At 42.1% G+C, this 23,068-nt stretch overlaps 2 protein-coding genes across 4 annotated transcripts in view; one reads left to right on the top strand and one right to left on the bottom strand.

Annotated features, from left to right (window-relative positions):
* Positions 1 to 3,925: 3,925 nt before the first annotated feature.
* Positions 3,926 to 23,068, bottom strand: part of LOC120533236 (zinc finger protein 345-like) — a 65,309-nt gene continuing 46,166 nt past the window's right edge. The window contains exons 4-5 of the mRNA XM_039760017.1: positions 8,210 to 8,234; positions 3,926 to 5,061 (exon numbers count right to left, since the gene is read on the bottom strand). Of these exons, the coding sequence (XP_039615951.1) occupies positions 4,203 to 5,061; positions 8,210 to 8,234 (884 nt within the window). The 3' untranslated portion in view covers positions 3,926 to 4,202. The remainder of the gene's footprint in view (positions 5,062 to 8,209; positions 8,235 to 23,068) is intronic.
* LOC120533207 (zona pellucida sperm-binding protein 3-like) overlaps positions 21,800 to 23,068 on the top strand; it is a 116,510-nt gene continuing 115,241 nt past the window's right edge. For 2 of the 3 annotated variants that reach the window (XM_039759973.1, XM_039759975.1), the window contains exon 1: positions 21,800 to 22,187. In XM_039759973.1, coding sequence (XP_039615907.1) covers positions 21,846 to 22,187 — 342 coding nt within the window. In that variant the 5' untranslated portion in view covers positions 21,800 to 21,845. The remainder of the gene's footprint in view (positions 22,188 to 23,068) is intronic. The other variant, XM_039759974.1, reaches the window with a different exon arrangement.

The following is a 23,068-nucleotide window of genomic DNA, read 5'->3' as shown; positions in this document are numbered from 1 at the left end:
ACGACTCTTTGCTCATTTAATGCAATAGTAAGTCACATGTCTGAGTAAACCAAAAAGTGGTAACCTGTGACCCAAAGTTTAAAAAAAACTATGCCTTAAAAATAGTTAAATTCAATAAAAATAAAAATAAAAATTCACGTATTAGCATAAGTAGATATAAAACTTAGTATGGTCTTTTATAAACATTAAACTTAGTATGAGCTATAACATGAATTAGGTATGCCAAGCAAAGAGTTAAACAAAGGCATATGCCCTATTTCTTTTTAATTAAGCTCAGAGCGAAAGCACCAATATTTAATAAACTAAAAGGATAGAGAAGGGGGAGACAGCCTGAGGTCGGAAAAGGGGGAACACCAGCCAGTTGAAAGCCGGCTAAGAAATGAGGGAGGCAAGAAAAGATAATGGATGGCAAAACACAAGAAATATTGGTGGTTTCTGAGAGGACTTGAAATGGGCCAGCTGGAGTAGGGAGTCAGGATAAGCAGTGAATGAGCTGTTCTGAGCGAGGTCAACATGATAAGATACGATTATATAAACTTTTTGGCTTGTTTGGGGCTCAACTCAGTTGGGTTAAGTCCGCGTTATTGATTATTGCAATAAAGCTAATTAGTCTGTTTGCCTATCCTTCGACTCCTAGAGCCTTCTTTCAAGGTGAGAACCTCTGCACTGCATTGCGGTGATTGCCGCCTACACAGCCCCGCCGTTATGTCCTGTCGGAAGAGCTGTTTGTCCGTAAATGAAAAGGGCGAAAGGGCGAAGATCCAGAGCAGGGATAAAAAGTTACAAGGTCATCTGGAGATGAAAGAGGTGAAGAATCAGAACGAGGTTTAAAGTCACCGCTCGGATAATGGCAAGCTCAGGTACTGTGATATTTGGGTACAGCGGAAAAACAGCACACGCCTCTCATTTCAGATGCTATTTTAACACTGAACATGTTTGATCAGAGTAAGTGGAAAGTGCAGGAGGAGGCCTTGAGCTATTTGTGAATGTTCAGTGATGAAAAATGGAGCACATCGGGACAATTAAAACAATATGTATGATCCAGGCAATGAATTGCGGACTAAATTCATCCATGTAACTGCCTGAGAAAGTAAGTTACATCATCCTGGCTGAGTCAGCAATAGAAATGACTCCCTCTGTTCCAACATCTTTTTGATGACTCATTCTTAATGCTGATAGTTTTAAAGAAGGAATCAAGTTTTTTTTTTAGGCATGTTCAATCACAGACCCTGCTCTGTCCAAGTATTAATGCCTTTAAATATAAACCCATGGCACAATCCGAGCTGGTGTGACCTCATCTTACTGCCATCTATAAGTCAGTATTGACAGTAGCAGGTCTTTGTTATCCAATCTAAAATGCTCTCACTATTACAGATCGCTTTCTCAGGGATGTTGTTACATAAGTTAAAGACAACTGGATCGACCAATTCAGCGGCAGAAATATTTCAGTTTAGTGCTGCAGCCCAGGTATTGAAGTTCGACCGAATATACGGTATATAGGACAACAGTCCATCGTAATGTACTAAGTAGGCAATCCAAAACTGGCATCGATCGTAGACACACGTGTAGAGACCGTACTGTACATGAACAGATTAAAAAGATTGACCATGCGTGTAAAGAGACATGTCTAAAACCCGTAAACATCATGTTCCCTCAATCAATGCCTAAGTATTTGCAGACACCTACTATGATTCCATGACCAAGGCGTTGAGACCTTGTAAACCTTGCAAAGTGCATGACAAACTCAAGTGCAGTTCCGTCACTTTCATCTGTGTTTTTGTATACACTTGACTTCTGTGCTGCTGATGAGTTTTTTTTTTTTCTTTTTCAGTTTTTGCCTCATATTCATATATTTTAAAGTACTCATCTATTTATTGACAATATCTGCCACTCAAATGCCAGCCCAAGAAGAGTCTGCCTACGGGGATACCCCTGTTGTACTGCACTGCTGATCAAAATATGATGTCACTGCCTGATCTGCACTGCCATCCCGATAATTGACGTCACATGTGGAAAACACACTGTTAAAATAAAACACTTATGTTATGCCACGAAATAACGAGTAGCTATTAAAATAAAGGATCTCCCCTCCGAATCTGGATCTTGAGTTGGTTTGTTGTGTGGTGGATGCGGCAATGCACTGTATCAGTGTGTGCTCCTAACCTCATCCTCATCATCTACTCCATTACTGGGCTAATATCCAGAAAAATATGTTCCACTGTGCCATTATTTTTTTAATCATTAATACTAAAACTCAAAGTAAAACATAGAAATAAAAAATAAATACAACAAAGTAAACAACAACTGATTAAACAGATTTATACCTTGACCTGTTTAATAAATAGCTCTTTTGTCATGAAATTTACCAAAGGACTGTGATATTTTGCAAGTAAATGGGTAGATTTCTTTAAGTATTACATCTTTAAAGAACAGTGAAAATCAATTCAGATAAAACCCCTAATAAAAGTGGTTGCATAAAGCACTATGGAATATGGGACACACAATATATGTATAAATTATTATTAAAGGTACATTCCTAAAATAAATGTATAGAATATCATAGTTAAAATGCACAAAAACAAACTCAGTTTCAATGTTTTCCTTTATTTTTACATTTTTGAAAGCATAATATATATGAATTAGCTTAAGGTATACTTGTCTCACTTTATATTGTACTGTCTGCTAAAAATCTTTTAAAACAGGCAGGAGTTGGTTGTCAGGTAAACTTCAAGTTCACAGGCTCACGCGTAACATGTTGGTCAGTGGGGAACATTTAAAACTGGCCGCTGACTTGGCTTGCACTCACCTTCTGTCTTCTGTCTTGTGCAGGAAGGCTATCTGTTCTTATTAGTCTGTAAAAGGAGCAAAGGCAGGACGACATCATTGCCACTGTTTGCATGTTGCATGTGTTTAAGTGACACCTCCTGTTTGAATAAATGCTTGAGACTGTTCCTGTCTTCAGAACAATAAAGTTGATTTTCTCAGAAACCTTGACTCGCCTCCTTCTCCCTTGTGCAAGTCTGTGACCCACACATCACAACAGATAGATAGACAATAAAAGGCACTATATAAACAACAGACAGACAGACAGATAGATAAGAAAGGCACTATATAATAGAAAGATAATGCTCAAAGTAAATTAAACACAGCATTCCACATTAATAAGAACACACCAACAATTAAATTTGGTAGTGTTGTGGGGTTTAATTTGCTGTCTTTAGACTTGGATGACTTGCTATAATTAAAGGAACTATGAATTGCGTTCTATATTATAAAATTCTTAAGGTAAATGTGTATTCATCAGTCCACGAGAGTTGAAGTTGTAGGTAGGCTATGAAGCAAGACACAGATCTAAAACCAAAGTCCACATTAGAATGACTAAAATGATGCAAAAGAAAAGATTTGGACAGGCCTAACCTAAAGTCAGCACTTAAACCCAATAAAGATGGTAGGGCCTGAAATGTGTAGTTCCTCCTTCAAGACCTAAATTGTTGCCTAATTAAAGTCGTTCTGCAAAGTTGAGCAAGCTACAATTCCTCCATAGTGATCTGAAAGACTGACATTGAATTATAGTTAGTAGTTGGTTGCAGTCATTGCTACCACCAGTCAAGTGTAAGGGGGAATGGGCGAATTTCTCCATAATGGTTGAAGTAATGTAACATCAACATTATTTCTATAGAACATTTTCATACAAACGATGAAGCTCCAAGTGCTTCATAAAATGTCAAACAATCAGTTGCATGCAATGAAAAACAAAATTAAAACTTAGATAAGAAAAATAATTCATAAATCGTATACAAAAATAAAAAATGCACAAATACATGATATTGATATATATATATATATATATATATATATATATATATATATATATATATATATATATATATATATATATATATATAATTAATAAAAATATAGCCCTTAAATATAGAATTGTTTTTTTTTTAAGTCTTTAAATGATGATCCAGTAATAAGGTTAGTTGGTCAGGGTGTGCAGAGAAAAATAATCTGTAGGGGTTCCAAGCCAAACACTACCCCAGCCCACTGGGCATTCTGCTTGACATACATTTTCATAAGTCATTCTTTCTTTCTTTATTTTTAAAAGCTTGGTCTTAGAGGATTAAATGCAGTGGGTCTTTGTGGCAGGTTGTGGTATCCTCTTTCATTCAAACATCACAGGAGGCTGCACAGGACTTTGATCAGGTGGTGGACAAGAGAGGAGTAAAGCTCATTCTTGAGCTGGGACTCTTTGCTGTATTGCTCTGGTTTTCACTAGTGTGAATTTTTGTGTGTTTCTGAAGGTTGCTACTGGTGGAGAATCGTTTGCCGCAGTTAAAACAGCAATATGGCCTTTCTCCATTGTGAATCCTTATGTGTCTGTGAACACTGCTACTATCAGAGAATCGTTTACCACATTCAGAACAGCAATATGGCTTCTCTCCGGTATGGATTCTTGAATGTTTCTGAAGATTGCTACTCTCAGAGAATCGTTTGCTACATTTAGGACAGCTATATGGTTTCTCCCCAGTGTGAATTCTGGTGTGTGTCTGAAGACTACTGCTGGAGAAAAATTGTTTGCCACATTTAGGACAGCAATGAGACTTCTCTCCACTGTGAATTCTGGAGTGTTTCTGAAGACTGCTACAGGTGGAAAATTGTTTGCCACAGTCTGAACAGCAATATGGCTTCTCCCCAGTGTGAGTTCTTATATGGGTTTGAAGATTACTGCTGGTGGAGAACTGTTTGCCGCAATCAGAACAGTGATATGGCTTCTCTCCTGTATGAATTCTTTTATGCCTCTGAAGACTGCTACTGTCAGAGAATCCTTTGGTACATTCAGAGCAAAAAAATGGCTTGTCTCCAGTATGAATTCTTTTGTGGATCTGAAGACTGCTACTTGTAGAGAATCGCTTGCCACAATCAGAACAACAATATGGTTTCTCTCCAGTGTGAATTCTTGCGTGTCGCTGATGACTACTGCTGTCAAAGAATCGTTTGCCACATTCTGAGCAAAAAAATGGCTTCTCTCCAGTGTGGATTCTTGCGTGCCTCTGAAGGCTGCTATTGTCAAAGAACTGTTTGCCACAGAGAGAACAGCAATATGGCTTCTCCCTCATATGACTCCCCTTATTTTGGTTTTTGGATTTATGTTTATATGATGTCTCCGTCTCTTGACAGCCAGACAAATCTGCTGTACTTGTATTTTCCACATGTGATTGTAAGTTGATTCGGTTTATCCTTCTCAGTTTCACGACAGGCTGACAACTATTGTGCACTGTGGCTGGTATCAAAATCTCAGAAATTTCAGATGTCAATGTCCTCATATTTTTTATCTGCTCAGGTCTGCTCTGAAAATATGAAGGCAAGGAGATGTTGGCACTCTCTTGTGAATCTGTAGATATATAAAAATTCACAATTTTACATAAATACATAAATTCAGAATTAAATATGACAATGGGCAATTTGGTAGTGAAGCACACTTTATGTACTGTTCCAAAATCCAACTCATGACACTTTTAAACTGATGACAGTTTATCATTTTCCCCCGTTTAATGCACTGGCTTAACTACTATCCAACCTATCGAAGAAAAATCAAAACTGAAAACACCATAACAAAGGACTGGGACAAGAACAAATTAAAAGACAAAAGTGTTTTAGCTGTCAACATAAAATTCTTAATAGATGTTTGATCAAACAGGAGTAAGAGGTAGTTACCCCCTTGGAAGTTTTCATATTGTATTGCGATGCACCATTGAATCAAAGTGGATTCAATTTGTTTTTTTGTGACATTGATTACTAGAAAAAGACTGTTTAATGTCTGTATCCAGCAGGGGATGCACACTCCCTGGCAAAAAAGTTCATTAGAGACTGTAATATTTACTAAACCAAAACATCTATATGTAAAATAAAATATCTAATTTTTCCCTAGTGGTATGGTGGGGATTCTAAAAGGAAGAAAGAAACAATAACACTAAAGGAAGCCTGGAGTCACCAATCAATATGCACACTTCTCTTAAGGGTGTAGGGTGAACCAAAACAAAGATAGTAGTATAAACAGACACAGGGAAACTGTGCAAACTGTAAGCAGAAAGTAACAGGATATTGTGACAGTCCAGGTCAGCTCCACACTCTCTGGTTGCTTCCAAGGGCCTCTTGAACCCGGAACCACTGATAACGTACCCAAGGATGAGCCAGCCAAATGAGGACCCACACAGTCAGCAAGGGGTTGGTGCTTAGTGCTCAGTGCATTTATTAACAAATACAAACTGTGTCCAAAAATGCAGTGTGTCAGTTCTACAAAAAAATAATCAAATAAAAAAGCCAGTGATCAGTGGAGGTTAAAATAGTCCATAAATAAATATCCATTTAAACGAGGTTAAAACCACACAGCAGGAAACAGTTCTAAAAACTCAACGTCCCCAGTGTACTCAAAGTCTCCTATGCTTTCCAGGTACGATCAACCTTTTACCAAAAGCTCAGGCTCCCAGCATGGCACTACGCCTCACCTCGCTGCTCCGACTGCCGCTGCCACTCCTCGGCTTTATGAGGGAGCCCTCCTGACCGTCATGTCACTCCAACTACCAAAAGAAATGCTCAGCCACAGGGGCCCTCTTCAGCCCCTTCGAGTGTCGGCCACACACTCTTTCCCAGAGGCCCTCTTCCTGGCTGCCTACCTGCCTCCTGTCTACCGCACACTGGTGTCACACAATCCTGCAGTGTCCATCTTCCCTTTCTCTTAACCTCCATCTCTCTGCCTCTTTTCCTTCTCTATTTTTCTCCTCTCCATTCCACCATGCTGGCTCCCTTTATAATGTTCATTGCAGGTGCAGGTGCTGAAATATGAATGAAGCCCTTGACTGAGCCACTCACATTTGCACATGAATACGCAATCAGCCAAGCACCCCATTTAACTCGTGCGGACATGCACCTACATGCTCGAGGAAGAGATCATTTATTAAAATGGCAGTTCGTAATGGACCTATTATTACAGGGAGAAATCCTTTGTCAAAAATTCTGTGTCATTCTGCATTAAGTTAGGATTATTTTCTCTAATAGCCCAGATCATTTTTTCCAATGACTTTCTTTTAAACTAGGGTATTGCTTCATGTCATATTGTGGTTCATTCTCTGTTTTTTTTTTAAAGAAGGAATGAACATAGAAAATGGAAAACTGACTGGCACCAGCTTCTCATGAACTTGATAAGCACAGTTTGAAAATGGACACATGGATGTTGTTCATAGCTTTACAGGGTCACTAATGTAATGTGCACATAGTACATTGACAGTAAATCTCATCAACCTATGTGTTAATTTCGTACTAAAGCACTTACCTTCTTCAATAGGAGATGAACAGGAGGCCTTCCCGGTCCTATTCAAAGTTTCAAGAGGATTCTGTAGAGAGAGCTCTCTACTCGGTGTGAACCCTAATCCAGTTACATCTTCATGCGGATACAAATACGGAGACGAATTCTCTTCCTTGACACTGCTTACAGTTTCATTTTTCTTCGTGTCTAAGAATGTCTCGGACTCTTGTTTAATGCCAGTAGGCTCCCACTCACAATCCTCCTCCTCCTCCTTTATGTTGGATCGACTCATCTTATGCTGCACAAATTCCCAATCACACTCCTCTTCCTTAATATCCACATTTCTTTTCTCCATGTTAGTCATTAGTAAAAAAAAAAAGACTTCTCTGAAGTGTGATATTCTTCTATTCCTTGCTGGTACTCGCCTCATCCAAGACCAGCTTTTCATGTACCGTATATTCCTTCTGGATCGTCGTGTATTTCTTGTTCATTTTATTCAACTGTGACAGAAACAGCAGCTTCCCTTTGTTCCTCTAGAAATAAAGCAGGGAGGAATATATTCAGAATTGCCCCCAAAACCACAGCGGTCAACTCTTTTTACACCTTATTATTACAGCTCAGTGCTCACTTGCCCTGTCAGGATATAATTTTCTGGCCTTTCTCTGGTATTAATGTGCTTCTTACAATATGGAAACAAAAAAAACAACACAAGGCATTGCAGGTGGGACCCAGCAAGTGTGCTGCTGTACAATTCTGACATATTGTCTCCGGACCTGCAAAATGCACAGCATGGGTGCCACATAGAGCATTAAATAACCGAACATCTGGTTGTGGACAGCACCGAGTACGCTAGGGCTGCCGATTCTTTCTAAAAAACTAAAACATATAGTTCCAGACCTCCACTGTGTAATTATATTAAATGGTTTTGCTTCCATTATGTAGGACTGCATTTCTCTTTACCTGCCCAGATCAGAATTTAGTCCAGGTCCATTTTCAGGGTACCTACTAATCTGTCTAATTTACTCTTATCTTTACTCAAGTCACTTACAGTCATTACCGAAATTAATCGGCACCCCTGGAATATTCCCAGAAAATTGTTGCAATTACAAATGTTTTGGTATGGACGTGTTTATTTCCGTTATGTGCATTGGAACAACACAAAAAAACAGAGAGAGAGAAAAAAAAAAGCCAAATCTGACATCATGTCACACAGAACTCCAAAATGGGTCATGTTCATTTAACATAATTTAGCAGAGAATGTAAAAAAATAATTTTATATAAAAATCGTATGTTGTTTCATTATAGATTAATTCAATGCATTAAGCATAGTTAAATTATTTTTGGAAAAAAAAATTATTACGTGCAACCAATGTACAGTTTTCTTTATTGTTATTTTAATCTAAAATAACATTTTCTTCAGATTATTGGAGCAACCTTTCAGGGGAAAAAATGCTACCGGACTTTTAATATCTCTTTGCTGGCTTTGTGTTGCGTTGCATAGTCTGAACATAAAGTGCCAAGGCGAGCTCTCTTCTGAGTGGTCTCCACACCCCGAAACTGGTCAGTTCAATCCGCACATACGCCCACGTAAAAACTGCAGGAGCAATTATTGCACAACCAGCCAGAAACAGGCTTGGCTTGCAGCCCCGAATACGAACGCAATTTCACATAAATCAAAAATCTATATTTTTCTAGATAACTAATTACATTGAGAATGATAGAAAAATAGGGGATGCTTAAAAGGACAAAATAGGAGGTTTAAAATTCGAATAATTATTAAGTTAAAATTACTAAGGAAAGTTTATTAAATATTTTTCACAACATCTCCCAGCGCAGTGCTCCACTGGCAATTAAGGCTGAAACGTCACTATTTAATATATTATGTGCTCTAAAACAATTAAAACGGTGTATCTAAAAAAAAAAATCTTCAAATATTTTAAGAAATGTGATATAATAATTGCGTTTACAAGACTTGAATCGCTGATGGCATTTGAAGAACAGAGGTATTAACTGATAAGTGCACAGATTTGACTTCGCTGAATCACATATGAATCTATTTTCTCCCCACGTAAAACGGCGATCGGTTATACCTGGGAAGCCGGCATGCTATCTGAAAAGCAATACTTTTTAAATGAGAACAAAAATGTAAACTGCATTATTAAAATTACATTTAGAGGAATTAACGGGCCGGCACTGACCCGTTGAAAAAGACGTGTTAGAGTATTAATTTATGTGCCACCTCTAATCACGTCCTGAATTCGAAGTTTGATTGATATTTCCACGAACGTGGATTGGGTTAAGGGGAACAATTTTGCTACCACATCGGTCCTGCGCGCGCGCGCGCGCACACACACACACACACACACACACACACACACACACACACACACACACACACACACACACACACACAACTTAGAGGGCTGGACTTTTGACGGTAAATGAGCCATGGACACAGAAAACGAGGAAATGATCCGACCCATGGTTCTGCGCCTGGGCAGCACTCAGATACCAAGAGATTGACAGCGAGATCGCTGTTCACGAAATGTTAGAAGCCTGTGATTAAAACAACACGGTTAGAACAGAACACGCCACGCCTATTCTGCATCCTTTAAAAAGTAAGAGCACCGTCTTCAAGTGCCGCTCTGACGCATTTTCCTGTGTTATGTCTTTCCTCATTTTTTCCTTTCTCTTTAAAAAATAAGTGCTATAAGTACATACCAGTCCTTCCTCAGAGATGCAATTCTGCCACTGGCCTCACGACCCGACAAGTGCGACATAAACACCGACTTAATCTGTCTTGAAGGCAGAACTGTGAGGTGCAGCTGGCAACAGTAAGCGTCAGGAAAGAGGCACTTCCGGGAGAGAGCGAAACGTAAAGTGTCAAAATAAAAGTCCCATTTACACGCTAAAGTTAAGAATGTTTTTCTTTTTACACAATGATACGTGTAATGAAAAGCAGGAGAAATCCTTTACAACAGTCAAACAAATTACATTGTTGACGCTTTTTAGGTATTTGGGAATAACATAATTAATTAATGAATAGCATATAAACATAATATATAAAGGTATCTATTAGCACCACTAGGGGCGTTGCATCACTCCCAAACCCAAGACTCAACCTCACAATCACAACTCCCGTATGCAAATACAGGTTTTATTTATACAAACACCTTACAAAAAGACCTTCTTGTAATAGTAGCAAAATATAGTAATTAAACACAACTCATTCGAATTCTTGCACTTCCATTCCCACTCCCACATGGTGAGCTTTGTCCTCTTCCACCCAACTCCAACTTTCTAGGTGAAGAGGAGCAGCTTCCTTTATCCCAGACCCAGGAATACCTCCAGGTCAGACAGAACCACCCCCTGACAAGAGAGTCTGTCACCAGCAGCTCCCCCTACTGACCCCTGAGAATACCCAACAGCACTGCCCAGCAAAACTACAATTCCCATGTAGCCCTACATGTGTCTGAATGCCTGAGGGATTACTCCACAAGTGTACTTGGGAAGTACATGGCCCAGGGAAGCACTCTCCATGTGTCCATTCATTACAATGGCCTCCAAACAAGGAAAGGTATCAATGACCAACCTGAGCGGGATGCTAGTCTATCCACATCATTCCATTTAAAAGGCCAATTGCCAGGTGAGAAACCATCTGTCTTGGCTGGAATGCCAGCCAACCTATATTGTTTATTACAATACATAATATATATAAGTAAATACACTTCTTCTTTCGGCTGCTCCTGTTAGGGTTTGCCACTGCGGACCATCTTCTTCCATATCTTTCAGTCCTCTGTATCTCGTTGTGTCACACACATCACCTGCATGTCCTCTCTCACCACATCCACAAAAATTCTGCCTTCCTCTTTTCCTCTTCCCTGGCAGCTCTATCCTTAGCATCCTTCTCCCAATATACCCAGCATCTCTCTTCTGCACATGTCCAAACCAACGCAATCTCACCTCTCTGACTTTGTCTCCCAACCGTCCAAATTGAGCTGCCGTCTGCGCTGACTACCTTGCGAAGCATCTGTTTAAGCATCTGGTTAAACCGTTCTACCAGCCAGTCAGTCTGGGGGTGATAGACAGACGCTTTCAGGTGCTTTATTCTCAGTAATCTGGCCACTTCCCTGAACGTATCCGAGGTGAAGGGTGTACCCTGGTCCGTAGGGACTTCCTTGGGTATACCCACTCTGGAAAATAAATTGACTAATTCCCGTGCAATGTTTTTAGTATTAGCGGAGTGCAGGGGAACCGCCTCTGGGTACCGGGTAGCGTAATCCACCATGACCAGTATGTATTTGTAGCCACGGGTAGAGGAATCCAAGGGTCCTACTAGGTCGACCCCTATTCTGTCAAAAGGGACGTCAATGAGGGGAATAGGGATGAGAGGAGCGCGGTCTCTCCTAGGAATCTGGCGAATCTGACATTCCGAACAGGATTGGCAGAAGCGCCGGACTTCCTCATTAATCCCAGGCCAGTAAAACCGGAGTTTAATCCTCTCCGAGATGGGCGCCTAGGAGGTGGGCGTGAGCTAGCTCGCATACCTCCCGCCGGAAGGTACACAGCACTAGCAACAACTTCCGCACCTCGCCCTCGTGGGTTGCGACCTGATACAACAGATCATTCTCGAGGACAAAGAAGGGTTCGCATGGTGAAGAACCGTCGGCCTGTGAGCTGTTAGGCGAAACCACCGCATTCCGGGCAGCCCGCAGGGAATCATCGTTCCACTGCTCCCTCTTGAATGAGGCCGGCGTGGATCGAAACTGGTGATCCAGGCTACCGAGAGGGTCTTGTGACCTGGGCACTGGAAGAGTTCCCTGGCTCGTCCCTTCCCTGGCGGAGTCTATGACCTGGTCCCTCCATGCACACAAGTCACCTGCAAATGCCGATTCAGCCACTGTCGCGGTAACACATAACGGTGAGCAACAATGGTTATGTTGCTGCCGGAGTCAAACAAAGCCACCACCGTGTGCCCATTTAATAAAACCACTCCCGTGTTTGGAGTCGCCAAGGGATGCGGCGGGGTACAGTACCTTTCGGTGGATGCCCAGGTGCAGTCCATTGGCTCCGCCGCAATGTTCAGAGGACAGGCTGGCAGCAGGTGGCTGGGCTCACCACACTTGTAACAACGTGGAGGGCCCAGTTTGTCTTTAGGCTTCGGCGGCGCTTCCGCAGCGCGTCGAGCAGGCTTGGGGTTGGCCGCCCGCCCCTGTCAGTTCCCACTGGCAGACCGTTCTGCCTCCCCAAGTCGGAGAACCGCGAGCTGTTGATCCAGAACCTCCAGAAGACCTGGCATGTCTTTATATGGTTGGCGCCGGACCTGCTGGGCGAGGGAACTGGGCATGGCGTTCACCAGGCCCTCGCAGGCCACCTGCTCCACGACTCTCCAAGCCTGGGGTCCTTCTGGCCGTAGCCAGCGCCCCATTTTGCCCCAGAACTCGAACGCCTGGGCACGGGCAGGCTTTTCAGGGTTGAACTGCCAGTTCCGCCACTCTACCGCCTGCTGGCCCGGCATGATGCTGTAGCGGGCCAAGATCTCTGGTTTCAGGAGGTCGTAGTCCGCGGCCTCCTCCTCCGGGAGGTCATAATAGGCCCGCTGCGCGGGTCCCTTTAGGTAGGGCGCCAGAATGGACGCCCACTCGGACCGCTGCCACTCGTTCCGGGTGGCCGTCCGTTCGAATATACCGAGGTAAGACTCAACGTCGTCTGCCTCAGTCATAGGTACCAGCGGGGGAGGCTTTGGCTTGGGCAGATCTTGCCTGGTTCGTTGTGCCTCGGCCAGCCTGGCCTTCGTAGCCTCTAACTCCCGGGTGGTGTTGGCTTGCGCCTGCTGCAGGGCCTGGAGTTGGGCACTCATGTTCTGCAGCACAGTATTTAGGTCCTGTCCCTCAGTCATTTCTGGGAATCTTTGATCCTGCCGACTACGCCAATATAACAAACGGAGCAGGAGACAGCACAAAGGTTTGGGGTTCTCCGGCCCCGTATATTGTCTGGATTCCACAACACAGACAGAAAAAAACAGGTCAGGTTTAATAAACAAAAGTCCATAAGCGTGACGCCAAACCATGGCGTCCGCGGCCATTTTATTGGGGAGGAGCCAGAAGTGGAGGAATGCTGGGAAGGACCGTGAGGGAGGATAGGATGGATGACGTAAGGGCAAAATGGCGGAGGGAGGGCGGAAGTGCCGCACTGCGGTCAACAGTCGGCTTATGGTGGAGGAAGGTCTTTTTCCTATGAGGAAGCATTACCCGCCATTCCCTGCCGGCGAACACGTTCCCAGGTGCGCTCGAATCCGTCTGTGGCCTCCTACTCGCGCGTGCGTGACAATATACTAGCCAACCCGCGGCGTAGCATACGCCGCATAATCAGGCCGCTTTTTAACTCTTTTAGGGCTAATTTTTTTTTTTTTTCTTATCTCCCAGGGCTGAATATTTTTCCAAAAACTAACATTTTTTAAAAAAGAACACAAAGCAATTGTTTAACATATCAAATCAACAAAAAATATTTACTTTTGACAAATATTACTGTCTTGCATGTTGTATGAGCCTGCATACTCTATGATTTCACATACATATCACATACATTTTACACAGCAAAGTCCTGCAAAGTCTGATCACGGTCCAAGCAGCCAATTTCAGTCATTGCCACATTGCACTACTTACAATACATGTTGCTTTGGTGCCTACTTTTCAATTGTCTGTTGCTGCACTTTCTCACATATATTGTTAGTGTGTGCTGTAGAGAGACAAGTCACCCTTTTGCCATTGTGCCATTCCACTGCCACCAAGTTTTCTGCCCGCATGAAAACCGTATTGTCACCTCTTTTCATCTTCTGAAACTTTATGAACTTTATGCATGGCATTATAGCCCGGCTCACCCCATGGGATTTGCTTCTGTTTATTACAGAAGTGAATAAAACTTTGCAGCAGCAGCACGTACCTATCACCATGCTACATAACCTGTCCAAAGCCACCAGGGGACAAAGCACGTTTGGACCAATGCTCCCTGAAGTTATATCACCAGTTCTGTCCCATCTCTATTTGTAATACCACAGCACGCTTCATCTCGTCTTTTGTTGTGTGTTTACACTTTGAAAAATGAGAATGCGATGCAAAGCGCAGCCGCGATTGAAAAATTTCTCTGCCTACCTGTTTATCTCGTCTGGCGGTAGCTGAAAAGCAGCATCAGGAGAGAGCAGCCTGAAGTACAGCAGCTGGTGATCTGTCGTGTCCAACAGCGAGCCATGCCGTCTTGTGAAGTCCGGTAGCCAGATCGGCTCTCAACGGATCAATGTCTGTGTATTTATCCCACGCGAACCTTGCTGTAGATGCATCGGCGCGGCGCTCAGCTGGCAGCAGATCTGCTGGCGCGGCATCGGCTGGTGTTTGATCAGCTGATTCCGGCTTCTCACTCTCTTGCTCAATCTCCTGATCACTGTCAATAAAATCCGATTCTGAAAAATCAGAGTCCGACTCCGCGATAATGCGCAAAACATTGTCATTGTCTGCCGAGTGTTTTCTTTTCTGCACTCCCTTCACTCCATTGTCACATGTCGATACCATCTTGCCATTGTTTACATTTCGCAACTCACACACACGCTAGGATTAGTTGCCCAGTCAACGAGTCTATCATTCTTCCAAGCACAGAGGGAATGCCTGTGACGTGACAGTGAGATTTGTCGCCATTAACAGCTGATTATCGCCCTCTATCCCTGGATGTCGACTTTAGTCGACATTCGCCCTCAACCCCTCCTGTCGACAAAAGTCGACATCCGCCCTAAAAGAGTTAAATGATTTTTAAGCACAGAGGAAAAAATAAACATTTGAAAAATCCGTAATTTAATAAACCACCAAGAAAAGTAACATTGCAACAATGCACGCCACGAACCAACATACAATTGTCCGTGACTGAAAACCGGAGGAGCGCCGTCGCACTTTCTCCTTCCAAAGCGAAGGACGGGGTTGAACGGCGCTCGTTTAGTACGCACTGGCCGCTTATGTGCCCACCCCCAACTCACTACCTGAGTCGCTTTTGTCTGTGTACAGTCCACACGCACCTGTGAGTCACATTGACTGTTAATTTTCCAAACATGGCCTCAGTCGGTTTCTACGTTGATTTTTGATTGTTCTTTGCGGTTCCGGCTGCTTTTTTTATATATAATCCACCAAGTCACCTGACCATCGGGGGCTTTACAAAGGGCAGGGATGTAATCAGTGCGAGCGTATGACCCGCACGTACTGGGAATTTCTCATTCGTGGGGAACAATTGCAAGACCCGGTCTCCATCACGAATAGGGTTCAACAGCTTACCCACGCCTCCCCGCGCCGGGTAGACACACGTTGATCCATTCAGTATAGCGCGCGTGTAGTACTGGACATACAAGTGCATCACAGACCTGTTAATGCTCAATCTCACGTGGCTGAAAGCCACTTGTCCCTCTAAGAATTTGGACGCAGACCGCTGTTATGTCGTGTAACTATTTAGCAGGCGGGAGTCTCGTTCGTTTTCGGAATTAACCAGCCAAATCGCTCCAACAACTAAGAACTGCCATGCACCACCACCCACAGAATCGAGAAAGAGCTATCAATCCGTCAATCCTCTCCGTGTCCGGGCCGGGTAAGGTTTCCTGTGTTGAGTCAAATGAAGCGAAAGATTCCACACCTGGTGGTACCCTTTCGTCAATTCCTTTAAGACTTTGGTTACCCGGTTGGCTGCCTGTTGCGGGGCCTGCATTGGTGAAGCAGGTGAGACGGTAATGAAACAGAGGCACAGGGCTTATTGGTTTTTAAAGACTGCTTCCTTCATTGGGTTTTAACCAATGCACGGAACGAACCAACACACAATCGTCCGTACAGCGCTCAGGCGCGGAGGGTGGAATGGGAGGAGAGGAGAAGGACGTCCACTCTGCTCCCTCCGTCATGCTTGTCTGCTGATTTCTCATTCAGTATGCACTGCCTGCTCATGTGCCCACCTTCAACTCGTCACTTGAGTCGTTGTCGTCTTTGTACAGTCCAGATGCACCTGTGACTCACGTAGAATTTTAATTGCTCTGTGTGGTTTTGGCGGCCTTTCTATATATAATCCACCAAGACACCCGACCACGGTGGTAGCGAGGTGGGAAGGGGGTGTGAACAAAGTGCAACAGCATCTAAGAAGACGCATGTTTGTCGCGGATGCGAATTGCTGTATGTAGCATGTAAAACAGTTTGCTATGGTGCATACGCTTGTGCGTCGTAACTGAAAAGTCGTTTTTTAAAGACTGCTCACTTCATTGTGTTTTAACCACAGTTGTAAAGGAATGTTTTAAGGATCCCATGGGATACCCTTCGCAAACCGTTTTACACGCTGCATATGGCGATTCACCTCCGCGAGAAACATGCCTCTATTAACAGTCAACGTGGGTCGGAGCAGCATGTGAGCTCTACGACAGACGAATATAAATGACCCCGGTTTTTCTGTGTCGTCGCGTCCGAGTTGGTGGGCGTGGCTCTGTGAGTTGTTGTCGTATCCAATGGTCTTGGAGTTGGTAGGCGTGGCTCCTTCCTGCGCGCGACATAGGTGTCTCACTTGTCGGCGGCTTAGTGAATCCACGCCCCTTCCGGCATGCTTTCCATGGTTGTCTTGCCTTAGTGAATATATATATATATATATATATATATATATATATATATATATATATATATATATATATATATATATATATATATATATATATATATATATATATATATGGTTGAATATGGTTGAATAGTTTTACTGTCAAATAATGCAAATAGTACGCAATACGTATTTCACCTAATTCTGGGCTCATCAGGCGTACACACTCACTGCACCCCCTATACTAATAAAAAGCAAAGCCCTCACTGACTCACTCACTCACTCACTCACTCATCACTAATTCTCCAACTTCCCGTGTAGGTGGAAGGCTGACCCCATCTTCACGAAATTTGGTAGGCGGAAGGCTCATTCCTTAACAGCTTACTTACAAAAGTTAAGCAGTTTCATTTTGAAATTCTACACATAACTGTCATAACGGTCGACAACGTCCGCCAAGTTGAACTTTCTTATTTATGGCCCCATCTTCACGAAATTTGGTAGGCGGCTTCTCTACGCTAACCGAAACCGATGCACATACTTATTTCAGTGGTATGACGCCACTGTTGGCCGCCATATTGAACTTTCCAGCGTCACTAATTCTCCAACTTCCCGTGTAGGTAGAAGGCTGCAATTTGGCAGGCTCATTCCTTACAGTTTACCTACAACAATTAAGCAGGTTTCATTTACAAATTCTACACGTAACGGTCATAATGGACGACAACGTCCGCCATGTTGAACTTTCTTATTTATGGCCCCATCTTCACGAAATTTGGTAGGCGGCTTCCCTACGCTAACCGAAACCGATGCACGTACTTATTTCGGTGGTATGACTCCACTGTCGGCCGCCATATTGAACTTTTCAATGGTCTTTGTTACTTATGGGCCAATCTTCAAGAAATTTGGTACGTGGGTTCCCAACGCTAACTTATTCCTACTTACATACATATATACATCCATAGCCTGCAGCTCAGTCACCGTGTGAGGTGGCGTTGGGTCCCCCATCCCAACGTCTCCCACATTGTTGGCTGCCTGCCTATATAAGGCCATCCATCAGCAGTCTCTACATTCCCTTCCCTGCTTCGCCACGGGATTCACGTCTCCCTGCTGATAACTACAGCCTTTTTATTTAATCCACGGCTTCTCCGCTGTTGTTCGTTTATTACGATTATAGTTATTGTGTAGGTATTTTAGACTTACTTTACATTGTTCAGGTACCCATTTCCTTTATCATTCCAACCGTACCCCCATTAACAGGTCTATCGAGGTGATCACCATCGATCAAAGAACTGTCACTTACCGAGTGGTTTCCATGTCCGGAGTGGCACGTACCTTTTCCATTCTCTTTGTTACATATTACACGGCCATATCAGGCTCACTCTTGATATCCGGAGGAACATTGTGTTCTAAACATCTTAGATTTTCAGGTGATGAATTGAGTAGTGGACACTTTGATGTTTATGAATGTTTAAACTCTCAAAAGCTGGATGTGAAGTTATCAATGAAACTGGTTGTATGCTTACAACCCTTGACAGATGCCGAATGTCACTTCAACACAAGTCCTACAAATACTAACGTAATTGAAACAAACCATGAAACTCAAACCAATTATGATAGCAGCAATCCAGGCTGTGAGATTTGAAACAAGATTACTGTTCATATGGCCAACTGTACGATGCATGCACAAGAGTAAGCTCAGCGCACAGCTTGGTCATATTACAACCGGAGAGCCAAACTGACAATGTGGCATACAAAGAGATCCTCAACAAATAGTATATTTTCCCTCAGTTTAAAAAAGGTTTAATTTTCTTCTTAATAAAAATTTTAAGCGCAGGTATTTTGCTATTGTGTGTGTGTATATATATATATATATATATATATATATATATATATATATATATATATATATATATAAATCCTAAGCCTATAAGTGCAACGATTTTTTCCAATGATTTTACATGACGTTTTTTGTTACACTTTAAATCAGTAATATTTTAAAACCTACATATATATGTTTGGTATCATTCTTGTCAGAATTTATCAAACTTTAATGTGATGTTGTTAGATTTACAGATTCTTATTCCATTTTTAAATTCTAAATTAAAAAATATCAAGAACTCATTTCCCATTAGACGAGACTTTGTTGAGAGATTTAACCTCGCCCAGAAATAAAACACAAAGAGTAGAACAGCTGCTGTACAAGCTTTTAAATGTTCAAAGAGATTCAAAGAGAAAGAGAGAGCCGCAAGAGATGCAGATCACCCAGCACGGCAGAGGCAGCAATCCAGCAGCTGATCGAGCAAAGAGGAGGTAAAACAAAAACTATTTGTATGGGTGGTTACGTGATAGGTAACCACCCGTACAATCAGATCGAGACTCAGACTATGGACGCTATGAATATAATTACTCCGATCTCCAGGCTGTCAAATAAACGAACCACACGCCATGGCGCAACGTATAGGGACATCATCGCTGATGTCCAAGGTTCGATTCCCATGAGGGGTGCAGTGGAGTGTGTATGCCTGATGAGCCCAAATAAGGCTGAAACACGTGTTGCGTACTCTTTGCATTATTTGACAGTAAACTATGTAACACACACACACATATATATATATATATATACTTATATATACATATAATGGGAAAATTAAAAAGTAAAGTCAGTTTGAAAGTAATAGGGTCACTACAGCAGATCAAAGCTGACACAATACAATGCATTATATTGGTTTATAAGTAATCCAGACATGCAGAGTGCAGCACTCGGCCATTAGGCTCATTAATCTGATGGTCAAATAAACATGGACACTCCGCTCTGGGGTTGCACTACTGCTGATAAAACCACCAAAGTGAGATTTCATTGGACAGACAGAGTGATAACTGCTGAAATTCACAGAGAATATATATATATATATATATATATATATATATATATATATATATATATATATATATATATATATATATACACTTCTAGGATTAATCTTAAAAAAGCAACAGGAACTACTTACAAACATTGATGTTAAGTAGAATGTGCAATGGCGGCTAAGCATTCATGTGGCCTTTGAGCCGCTGCAGATTTTGTTTCCTTTCCTTTACCACAAGCCCTGGAGTTTTTTGTTTTATTTTCTGTCCTCCCAGGCCATCTGACTACAGCATTAGACTTATCATTAGAGACGTATTATTCTAAAATTGCATTTAAGTGAATTCTGGCAGGGATGTCTCATGAGTTGAGTGGCCTCCTTCACCTGAAGATATTGAACTTGAGGTAGGTTACCTAGACCAGGGGTCCTCAATCCCAGTCCTGGAGAGCCGCAGTGGCTGCAGGTTTTTGTTCTGACCTGGTTGCTTAATTAGAAAGCAATTCTTGCCAATAATGCACTAACAAGCTATGAAATTAAATTAACTCTGCTATGTCAGGTCATTCTCATATCCTAGATTTTCTTTCCCTTTCTCTCATGCAAATGATTTGAAGGCTAAAATGGACGAGTAATTCTCAGTCCTTCACTTTTTTCTCTTCATTTTTCTTCCAAGTATTTAATTACACCCAATAGTGCAGATAAATACACACAGGTGTAAATGTAAATAAGCTATATGGAGAAATGCTGCTCTCTCTTGTCATTTGCATGTTATTGATAATAAAGAGCAATTAAAATAGCTGTTTAAGACAAAATTAAGCAATAAGGGCTCAAAATCACTAAAGTGAAGCAGAAGTGTTACTTTAGCAATAAGTGCTTTTTATTAGGCAACTGGGTTGGAGCAAAAACCTGCAGCCACTGCGGCTCTCCAGGACCGTGATTGAGGACCCCTGGCCTAGACATATGTTGAGATATTCTTATTTCAGCTTATCTGGCCAAATGAATGTTGAATAGGTATTGTGCACCAATATTAAACGAACCTGAGAGCTTAAAGTGCCGTTCCTGGACAATTTTACACCACAAAACTGTTGATTCACTATTACATAAATAGGCAAAAAAGGAAGATTTCTTTATGCTATCTGAGGTCCACTTCCATATTATGACATAACCATTGAGCAGTCACAGGCACAGCCACTGTTGGACCTCAAATCAATATGTATCATCGTCTCGGCATTGTTTGAACCAATCCACCCAAACCTGCGCCTGCTTGTCTTGAGGTGCTCCCTGTTGCTTTCAACATTTTTTTTCTTTAGGGGGCGATTTACTTACAACCTTTTATATTTAACCAATAAGACACGAACTCAATGTAAATGGGAGGATGATTGTTCTGTCTCCACTTTGCAAGGCTGCTATTGGAGATGATTTGATTTTACCACAACAGATCCAAGAGCCGTCTAGAAAACTCCGAACATTTTCAGATGAATTTGAGGCAAAACCTTAATCCAAAATCAAAATGAGATCAAATCGAAACTATATAAATATTCCATTAAGACCTTGAAGTAGCACCCCATTACCACAAAACACTTGACTATACATTCAACTTTAATTACATTTGTCAAATATTTTATTACTCGCCCGTGTTAGTTTGCAATGTACAACACGCCTACAAATTTCCTAAGTGAAACTTCTTCAAGACATCACACTTAGCATTTAAATTTTAGTTCACTTTATTCTTCACTTAAGCAAAGCAAATAAGTTTGGTTTTAATAACCGAGAGATATAAAACTCAATTGCTTGCCCCTTCTGCCACATAACACGTGACAATTTACTGCCTGAGATGATCTTACGCTTTTGCGGTTGTTTTAATTTGTGATTATAATTTTATTATCTCCTTCCCGTAATTAACCTCAGTGTTTCAAGTGCCTTGTTTATTTCAAACGCGATTGGTGTCTGATTGGCGATCTTTTTCTCCGCACGTGTTATTAACATGCTGCAGTTGACCGCCGTCATTCGTGTATATAAAGACTGTGCTGCGCGATGAACTTTATTGCGCTTTGCTGGTTTTTTTTTCCTTTTGTTGTTTCAAAATGTGGTGTAAAGACAAGGGTCAGATAGCCGTGGTGTTGCTGTTCTTTTTCCTGTGCGATGCTTTTGCTCAGCCCCGTTTCAAAGGACGGAAGGTTATAGCAAAGTCCCAGAAGCCCGCGGTTTTGCAATATGTTGAGCCGAGAGTTGGCGCTCCGCAGACCGTAACCGCTCAGTGCACCGACAGTGAGGTGATCGTCACCATCAGTCCGGACTTGCTGGGCATCCAAAAGCCGGTGCAGCCTTCTGATCTTTCCATGGGTGGCTGTGGAGTCACCAGCCCGGCCGGTGTTCAGCCCTTTGTGATTGAAGCGCCTCTGCAGGGCTGTGGGAGCACCGTGGAGGTGAGTTGTTTCAGTGCTCACGCATTTGTCGTTTTCCTAATTTTATTTCTCAGGATTAGTTGCTGACAACTCTTGTATGTGGCTCGGATTTTTTGTCACGTTTTGGCGCCCAAGTTGCAGTGGCTCACGCTTTAACGAGCTCTTGGCTTCCTCTGTGAAGCTCCGTTTATCGCCTGTAAGCGACTGCTCGTAGGCGTTGGAATTGCATTGGAAGGAAATTAGACTTGGGCAGTTAAGACTGCATTGTGCCCAGGTCATGTATACACGTAGTTTACTGACCACTGGTGACTTGTGTAAATAGGTAAAATGAATTAATCACAAACCCGTGGACAGTTGGAACCTTAAGGGTAAATTTTGCATAAACACTAAAGTTTCTTTACTCAAACGTTAGACACTTGGAATAAGCTACCAATTGTGGTAGACAGTAAGACTTTAGGGACTTTTGAAACTTGGAAGAAATAACTGGATATGACTGGTGAGCTTTGTTGGGCTGAATGGCCTGTTCTCATCTAGTGTTCTGAAGTATGTGGGCATACTTCTGATTTATGCTGCAGAGCGATTAGTGTAGCAAATTTGAAACATGCCTATATTCAAGATGTATTCCATGTCAAACCCTTATCACCATGACCACAAGACAATGGAATTTTGGCTGTGGTCTAAACTGCAGTGGTTATTGCACTAGTTAATATAACCAAGTGCTGAAGGCTTATGGATCCTTGACAAAGGCAATAAAGGACAAAAATAGCCTGCATTTAAGGACCCAGTTGTGTGTGTGTCTGCACAGGTGAATAGCTGTTCAGCCTACTGAAGGTCCTTGTTTTATAAGCTCAGGCCAAAATGCTGTTTTTACATTGGCCAATTTAAAGGCATACTTGTCAGGT

This window comes from Polypterus senegalus, chromosome 8, assembly GCF_016835505.1.
Source record: "Polypterus senegalus isolate Bchr_013 chromosome 8, ASM1683550v1, whole genome shotgun sequence".
Classification (NCBI taxonomy): domain Eukaryota; kingdom Metazoa; phylum Chordata; class Cladistia; order Polypteriformes; family Polypteridae; genus Polypterus; species Polypterus senegalus.
This window is presented reverse-complemented; position numbering and strand designations above follow the sequence as displayed.